We start from the raw sequence: 9349 nt of genomic DNA on the forward strand, positions 1-9349 counted from the left end.
AACACCTCCTGCACCATGCTCCCTCCCAGGGAGTCTCTAGATCTGCAGCTGGTGGTGCTTCCTGTTCTGACTTAGGGTTGGTTATGTAGAGGTACACAAGCTCCTTGTGGACAGGGCCTACAGCTACCCCACCTCTGCATTCCTCAAAGTTAGCCTTGGGAAGTCTGGGTAAATGGAATTGTAAAGAGAGACCCTTGCTGGGCGCCTGTGTAAATTTCCTGCTGTTGCTGTAGCAATAACCACAAACTTGACAAATCAGAACCCAACTTTATTTTCTCACGGTCATGGGGGACAGGGCTGAAATCAATGTGTTGGCCAGGTTGGTTCTTTCTGGAGGTTCCACAGAGGATGTCTGTGTGTGTGTGTGTGTGGTGTGTGTGTGTGTGTATGTGGTGTGTGTGTGTGTGTGTGTGTGTGTGTGTGTGTGTGTGTGTGTGTGCTTTCTTTTCCAGCCTTTCAGGCTGCCTGTAATCCTCAGCTCGTGGCTCCTTTGTCACGTCACTCTGACCTCTGCTTCTGTCTTCACATTCTAGCCCCTCTAAGTCCCTTTAAAAGGACCCCTGTGATTATTCTGCTTTCCCTGCCCCCTGAATATTTCCAGATCAGCATGATCTCCATATCCTTAGCTTAATTAGATCGTCAAGGTCCCTGATATCGTATTAGTAGCATTCCCTGGACAACCTTGTAGGCCATGGGTCAGCCGACCAGGTGGTCTTTATACTATCAGAGATGCTTGGTCAAGATCAGCCGGGCTTCTTGCCTCACTCCTGTTTCAGTTCTTCCAGGACACTTGGAAGACTTCTTTCCCTATTGGGGGATGTGGGAATGAGATGTCTAGGGCTGCTACATCATTTAGAAAGTTCCCAGACCCTGGTCTTTAAGAGCCGGCCCACAAAGACGTAAATCAATGGGTTCAGGCAGCTGTTGATGAAAGCAAAGAAGCTGGCCAGCTGCAGGCCCAGGTCCGTGAGCTCCTTCCAGGTGCAGTCCTCGATCACTCTCACCTGGACCAGAAAATCCAGGAAGGCAAAGAAGTGGTAAGGGGCCCAGCAGACCAGGAAGGAAGCCACCAGTGTGAGGATCAGCCCCGTGGTCTTGCTGCCCTTGGGACCCCCACACCTGGTCCTGCTGGCCTCCTTCTGCCCTCTCAGGGAAGCCAGGATGTGATAGTTGAAGAAGATGATGGCAGCCAGTGGGAGGAGGAAACCCAGAATGTTCAACTCCACCATCCTGGCAAAGTGCCAAGCCTCGTGGGGAAAGCGCAGGATGCAGGCAGAGATGTTCAGGTCGGGGATGACTTTGACAGAGCGCAGAAGGAATGTGGGGATGCTCAATAGGGCCCCTGCTAGCCAGATGAGCAGGCAGGTTGCTTGAGCTTGCCGTCGCCGCCGGCGCCCCCAGCTGGTCATGGGATATACCAGCAACCTGTAGCGGTCCTGACTGATGGCCACCACCAGGAAGATGCTGATGAATAGGTTGGCCTTGATGACCCCACTGACCACCCGGCAGAGGTCAGTGCCAAAGGGCCAGTTGAAATGGTTTCCAATATTCTCTGCCCAGAAGGGCAGGCCCAGGACGAACACAAGATCAGAAGCTGCCAAGTTGGCCAGGTAGATTTCTGCTATGGTTAAGCGCTGTCGCCGTCGCCGCCAAGGCAAAAGAAAGAAGGACAAGACTAAAAGGTTCCCCAGGAGGCCAAAGAAACAAATGGTGATGACAAACCCTGGCAGCACTCTGTACAGCAGGTCCCAGGCTTCTGGAGCTCCCTTGCAGGAGGTGACGTTGAGAGGGCCCTGGTGGCTTTGGTTAGAGAGCTTCAGCTCCAACAAGGCCTGGAGCGCCATCCACAGCGACCTGAAATTGACAGAGTAAAGAGTACAAGAGGCCAAACCCAGCCTGTGGTCTGTTCCAGACAATAAAGTTTTATTGGCACACAGACAGACTCACGGCTTACGTACGTACGTAGCATCTTTGACTACTTTTGTGCTATGGTGGCAGAGCAGAGCGGGTGCAGCACAGGCTGTCTGTCTTGCAAAGCTGACAGTATTTATGACCTGTTCCTTTAGAGAAAGAGAGGACTGACCTCTACTTTAAAAGAGGGAACTCGTAGGAGCTGGAGCGAAAGCTCATTGGTTAAAAGTACTAGCTGCTTCTCCAGAGGACCAGGGTTTGAGTCTCAGCACCACACAGTGGCTCACAACCATTTGTAACTCCAGTCCCAGGGGATCCAACATCCTGTTCTGTCCTTCCAGGCATTGCATGCATGTGGTGCATACACACACACACACACACACACACACACACACACACATACACACACACACACACACATACACACACACACACACTATACACACACACACACACACACATACACACACACACACACACACACACATACACACACACACACATACACACACACACACACACATACACACACACACACACATACACACACACACACACATACACACACACATACACACACACACACACTATACACACACACACACACACACATACACACACACACACATACACACACACACACACTATACACACACACACACACACACACACACACACACTATATACACACACACACGATATATATAAAATATATATAAATAATACGTGCAGGCAAATCACCCATACACAGAAAAACCAAAATGAAGGAAATCAAAGTTTTTAAGAAGGGGACAAGGTCCAGGCACTCCACAGGCAGAGACAAGATCTCTGTGAGTTCGAGGCTAGTCTGGTCTACATAGTGAGTTCCAGGACAGCCAGGGCTACATAGAGCCTGGTCTCAACAGACACATGCCCCTCCCCCCCCCCCACCTCCCACACAGATAGTTAACCCCCTAACCAGAGGCTGGGTGTAGTAACTCACACCTGCAAGCCCAGAATTGAGGGGCCTGAAGCAGTTTTAGGGTATCTAGGAAGAGTCTGTCTCAAAACAACAACAGCAAAAGCCCTCCTCTCCAAACCAGAAACAAACCCAAACAGACCAGACATAGGATAAAAATTCTGTTTATAGTGAACGGTTGAAGCCTATCTCTTTTACCAGTACAAATGTAGACAAGAATACTTCCTTTTTCTTCTTCTTGTCTTTTGCTAAGAGACATGATCTGTGATTCCATTTAACAATCCTGAGAGGAAAATCGATCGCTATAGACTTACCCAGACAGAAAACAAAAAAGAGTTCTCAGCTTCGGCTGGGCTTTTGATGGCGACAGCTGTCTCTGGAGGTTTCTCTCCTGGGCAGCTCACTGGACACTCGCTGGTCTTAAATGAAACCACCTCTGTTCCCATGATGTCATGGGGGATTACCCAAAAAGAGAGTCTTTGGAGCCAGAGGAGGCTGAGGTTTGGAGGGGGCGTGGCGTCGCCTTTCACTTGGCAATTTGGGGTAGTTCTTCAACTGCCTTCTCCACTGACGTCTGTGGCCTCTTGATTCTGCCTAACTACTGTGTGTTGGCAAATAGGTCCCGAAGACACATTTCAGCACAGCTGACAATCCCAAGGCTCAGCCTTGTCGGTGTGTTAAATGATGGCTTCCCCAAGTCCCTGTTGGCTCCGGGAGGTCTGGGATTTGGCCACAGGTTCTCGGGAGCACACGAGGACGTCCCCTCTTGAACTGGAGCGGCAAAGGACACATAGCCAAGAATCCATCAGCGTGGACCCCGTTATACAAACAGTGAGCTCAGAAAAAGTTGACTCATGCGGGACTCTCAAACTTGAGTAAGATCAGTTGCGCTTTTCCTAATCCTTGCTGGCGGCTCTGGGTTTGGGTTTGGTGTGAGTTGGCACCTACAAAGCCAAGCTACCGTAGGCCTCTTTCAGGGAGGCAGGAATTCCTGGCCTTCTCTGAGAGCTGGGCGCCAGGATCCTCCAGCCACTGGCCAGCCCGTCTCTTCATTTCTCCCGCTGTCTCGCCCTTCCTGTGGCTGGAACTCTGTTTCTAGAGGCGAGCTCAACTCATCCAGGCAAAGATGCTCCTGCTGTGTCTGGCACCTGGGCTGCTTTTATTTATTTGTATTCTTTCTGCTTCCATGATTTCACAAGCCCTAGCAACCTTTCCAGATGTTTTCTCTTGTTGCTAGGGGTTGTAAAATCATAGAAGCAGAAAGATAAAAATAAGAGGGTAGCTAGAACCCATGAGACTGTCCCTCGCCTTCCCCATCACTCCCCAGAAGTGAGGCCAGGGTTTGGTAGGTGTTTTGTATACTCCTAGGGCCAGCATAGCCTGAGAAAAACTTAAAGCCATGGACTTTCTACTGGGCAGTGTAGCCAGGTCTTGCTAGCCAGTGCTGGCTCTCCCTTGATTCCACTGGACTCTTGACTGGGCTATGGCTGTGAAGCATCTGTCCCGGGGATACGTCTCTGTGCCCAGCACTGACTCCTCCTCTCAGGAGAGCCCTTGACTAATTCTGGTGGGAAGGAGGGTGGGCCTCTCAGCTTCCCTGACCCAGAAGACATGTCGACAAGTCCACAGGAAAGAGAACAGCCAAGGGCAGAAGGCCAGGTTTGGGTGGGGCTGTACTCATAAGCATTGTGGATGCTCATGAAGCTGGCCTTTGGGGGGAAATAAATCTAAGTGTCTGGATAGGTCAGGCTGTCCTGAATAGAGTGGAGAGCCCTTTGAAAGTAGGTGTAACCCCATTGTAGTGGGAATCGAGCCTAGGGCCAGGGAGCAGAGATACACCCTTTGGCTTTGGGCCAATGAAAGATGGGACAGGGTGACATGGAGGATGGGGCAAATAGAGGTGTGAGAAGAGGGTGGGCACTTTATGAGGCCTTTTCTTTTCTTTTTTTTCTTTATTCTTTCTTTCTTTCTTTCTTTCTTTTTTTTTTTTTTTAAACTCTCACAGTGTAGTCAGGGCTGGCTCATAGTCTGGTTGAGCTCTCTTTGTTGAATCAGTCCTCTGAGTGAAAAACCGGAGAAGCCAGGACACAGAGGACAACCCGATCAGTTGATGCTCATAGCAGGGCTCCCTCCTGCCTAGCACACAGGGGCTGGGCTGTGAGTGGGGCCTCGTCACAGAATGTCATCCCTGCCTGGCACTTTGGGCCCGTGGGGCCACTGTTCGAGTCCCCGGTTGTTGCTGTTCTTGATGATCCTACCTAGTGTTGGCGCTAGGCTGGTGCTCCAGACGGGCCTTGCGGCATCTTCTTCACTGCACCCCTCCCACACAGTATCTGTACCCTCGTCCCACGTGAAGATGATGGAGAGGGAAAAGAACCAAGCCAACCAAACCAGAGAGGGGTGGGCTTCTTTTGAGGTGACATACCCTGTCCTCCTCAGGGCCCAGCCCTGGCCCTCACCTCTATTCAAGGTTGGTGGTCACCCATTTTCAGATTACAAGTTAAGAACCTCATTCGACAGGGCCAGTTAGAAACCCATGGCTGAGCACTGGAGATCCTTCTCTCTGCTTTACTGTTCTTTTGTTCCTTCAGTTCTCCCTGCTAGATGAGTGCTTCGGAATACTTGGATGTCCCAGGACAGTGGCTCCACTCCTGGAGTTCACAAGCCCCTCTGGTGTCTTGCTGAGACACCTGCAGCCACACCGTGAATGAGTGGATAGCAGGGGCTCCTGGTGTTTCCAATACTCACCAGGAGAACCTCAGCATCAGCAACACCTTCTGCTCTTCTCCTCCTGCTCAGGCCTCACGCATCATCCCTGTCCCCTAGCAACTCTTACCCAGCACCAGGTTGAAGAATACAAGGACACTAGGAGACCTTCAGGGAGCGTTTGTATGGATGAGAGCATCTTAGTGCCAGATGTGGCCCTGGCCTGAGCCACCTGCAGCTAGCCTGGGGGACAGGGCTCTGAGCAGTGCCCTGGGATGAAAAGATGCTCTCTGGAGGTGGAAGCTGGACCAGGGTTCCATGGATCAGGAGAGCTTACAAGGAAACTCACCTGTGCTCTTGGGCCCAGTACAGGCTGCTTGGAAAAGGACATGGGGACTCCCAGATGCTCCTCTCAAGGGAGTTTCGGGCCTCCTTCCAGCCCTCAAGAAGAAGGGCCTATCAGAAGGTCCTCTTAACCTGGAAGACCAACTCTTTTTCTTTACCTTCTGGAATCTAAGTCATCTCTACCCTTGAAGTGTTGATACTGACTGCAGCCGAAGCTAAGACAGGACAGTGGTCTTCAAGGCCAGCCACGGCAACCTCTGTTGCTTGTGAGCACACCCCTCACAGGTCTGGATCACCCAGTTAACCCTCCAGACATCCTCAATGGCTTCAGAGATGCCAGCTCTCTCACCACGGGGGCCTTTGACCTGCTGGTTCCCTCTGCCTGGAGCAGGCTTCCCAGGAAGTCACTTGCTCACCCCATTCCCCACAAATTGTCTCGCGATGGAGCCATTTTTGGAGCTACTTCTCCTGCTTTCTGGCTTCCTGGCTCTTCATGTCCTTTTTCAACTCTCCACATGCTCTACATGGATATCTTCCCTCTCATTCGCTGTCCCCTGGCTGGGTGTGACTTCTCCCAGCAACTAAGTGGGTGTATCTCCTTGTGTTAAGGTTACGGTTTCAACACTCGTCACCAGCCTGGTGCCTTGTGGATGCTCAGCATTTGTTGAGAGAATTCAGAAACCAGTTATACCCCAAAACAGCAATATTTCTCTTATGTCAGTAATCAGGTCCTAAGCCACTTGTGCCAGGTACAGTGTGCATATGAGGGGTGCAGAGGTAACTCCGCCCTCTCCCCATCTCCCTTTTCAGAGTGAGACTTGCCCCCGTCCTACAGAGAACAGGAGGAAAGTCCAGGTCACCCCAGAAGGCCCCAACGTACAGTCAAGTGTTTCTGAGGAACCAGGCCTCCCCACAATGTCTTTCTCCAGGTGGCGGATTATCTGACTTCCAGGCAAGACTCTGGTTTGGGGGCCCCTGATCCGGACATCAGGGTGGTAGGTCCGAGATGTGAAATCACTTCCCCGGGGCCTCAAGCCTCACTCTGTCAGACCAAGTAGAGAAGTGGGGCTTGTATTTCATGCTGGCTGCAGGATCTTGGATCCTCACCTGCATAGTGACCATGTTGCAGTCAGAACTGCAAGCCGGGTCACAGGGAGGCATGTGGGCCGGGGTGGGGGGGGGTGCGGGGGGGGGAGGTGCTGTTTTAGCTTGCAGCATTGTGCTGTTGCAAACGACTGACTGTGGTCCCCTCCGCTCAGGAGGGCTCCATGGCTGTCCTCCGCTGTCTTAATTTGTTGGGTTTCTATTGCTGTGACGAAACACAGAACCCGGAGGCAGCGGCTGAAGCTGAGGCCATGGAGGGGTGCTACTTACTGGTTTGCTCCCCAATAGCTGCTTTAAAAAAAATAGAACCTAGGACCACTAGCCCAGGGTGGACCCTCCCACATCAATCACTAATTAAGAAAACGCCTTACAGCTGACCCACAGCCCGATATTATGGAGACATCTTCTCATTGAGCCCCCGCCCTCACTCAAATGACTTTAGTTTGTGTCAAGTTGAGATTAAACTATACAGTGCACCCACCTGGCTGTCCCACTGTGGAGGCCACACAGGTGACACTGTGGAGAGGCAGTATCCCCAGGGGGCTCAGAACCCTGCCTCTGTTGTGTTTTAGTGTCAACTACAAAACAGCAGGCTTTCCTAGAGACTTGCGGCGGTGGCGGGGGGGGGGGGGGGGATGGGGGGGGCCGCTGCATGAACTGCAGACTGGGAAGTGGAATGTTGAGCTTCTTTTTAACCTAGTTCAAGACACCTGCTCTTGGGGCCTGGGGCAAAGAAAAAAAGCCGGGCAGCCCAAACTCTGGGTCTGCGGACACGGGTATATGCACCAGGGGTACTGGCCTATGCTCCTGGCTCTGGGAGCCTGGGATGGCCTCTAGCATGCTATGTGGCCTTGGGAAAGGCCCCAGTCTCTTTTGTTTGGTAAAAAAAAAAATCTGCAAAAGTCAGTAGGCTGGAATGTGCTGCTTCCTTCATGGTTGGGAACAGATGTCAGGACTGAGGCAGCTGGAAGACCCTGAGGGGACTTTCCTCGCTTCTTCAGATCTTTGTGGCTACCACCTTTTTCTCTCCTAGGCTCCTGGCACACTCTAGTATGTGTCCCCTCTTTCTCTTCAACTCTGAGCCCGCCTCCGTTTCGGAATGATTGACAGTTGTTTGACAGAGGGCCCACTCCGCTCCAGTGTAACGTCACTGCTGCTGGACGGCTTCTGTCTCGTTGGCGCTGCCCTCTACTGTTTTCTAAGGCCCCATTTCCAGAGTCACACTCTGGAGATATTCTCACTTAGAGAATTAACCTTCCATGTTACAGACAGAAAAACTGAGGCCAAAGCCAAGGGAAGGGAGAGGAGTTGAAGCTGCCAGCCCAGGTCACGTGGGGATTTCTCCCACACCTGTCGCTTCTCAGTGGGAAGCAGGTGAGGGAAGCCAGACGCCGTCAGTATTCAGGCACGAGATGTCTGAGACAGGCAAAGGGCGAGACGAAGATGAGTGACTCCCCGAAGTGGTGGGACGGGAGGAATCCGAGGTGACAGCTAATGGATCTGGGATTTCACTTTGGGATGATGAGGCCGTTCTGGAATTAAATAGCGGCGGTGATTGTGCAACTCTGTAAATGTCTGAAAGCGGGAGCAGGGGAAGTGTAGGGGCGTATGGACCACATCACAGCATGATTTGTATGTGTGTGTCCGTGTAAGATCACGTGCTTCTTCACGCTCAACGGGACTTCTTCTCAACAAACCTGTCGTAAGTGGAAGGTGGTATGGATGAGAGGTTTGTGTTCTGTGTCGATGCCAGTGCATGTCTGAGCCTAGTATCACAGCTCTGCAGGGTGTCGCTTCCCCTAAGACTGTGGCCGTGGGGCCAACCTGGAGCCGTGGTGTCTCTGTCCAGTGCACAGAGAGACTCAGACAGATCACTAGCCTGGGAGAAGATTCTGGCTGGGCCGTCAAAGCCGGTGCCATCATAAAAGTTGAAAACATCTAGGGAGCCAGGCGTAGTAGCGCACGCCTTTAATCCCAGCACTTGGGAGGCAGAGGCAGGAGGATTGCTGTGAGTTTGAGGCCAGTCTGGTCTACAAAGGGGGTCCAGGACACGCAAGGCTACACAGAGAAACCCTGTCTCGAAAAACAAAAAACAAATAAAAACAAAAACAAGCAAACAAGAAAACGTCTAGGGAGGACAATTGTAAATAGGGGGCTACTGTGCCCATGAGGGTTCAAAGATGCAGCTTATTGTAATGCGAACAGGCCGGACCCTGCTATAGAGGCAATTTATAGGAGAAGCTTCCTGTATGGCCTCTCTGTGGTAGATTGGGGGTTTTGCTGGCTAAGTCCTATGCACCCCAGAGTCATTGGGGTTCCCTAACA

At 51.7% G+C, this 9349-nt stretch overlaps 1 protein-coding gene across 1 annotated transcript; it reads right to left on the reverse strand.

The window, feature by feature from the left end:
- Positions 1 to 440: 440 nt before the first annotated feature.
- Positions 441 to 3314, reverse strand: BDKRB1 (bradykinin receptor B1). The gene is made up of 2 exons (XM_084792013.1): positions 3184 to 3314; positions 441 to 1854 (listed from the first exon to the last, which is right to left on the reverse strand). The coding sequence occupies exon 2, from the start codon at positions 1842 to 1844 to the stop codon at positions 849 to 851; it is 996 nt and encodes a 331-aa protein (XP_084648139.1). The 5' UTR covers positions 1845 to 1854; positions 3184 to 3314; the 3' UTR covers positions 441 to 848.
- Positions 3315 to 9349: the final 6035 nt, after the last annotated feature.

Source organism: Acomys minous (genome assembly GCF_964271855.1).
Source record: "Acomys minous genome assembly, chromosome: 8".
In the NCBI taxonomy this organism is placed as follows: domain Eukaryota; kingdom Metazoa; phylum Chordata; class Mammalia; order Rodentia; family Muridae; genus Acomys; species Acomys minous.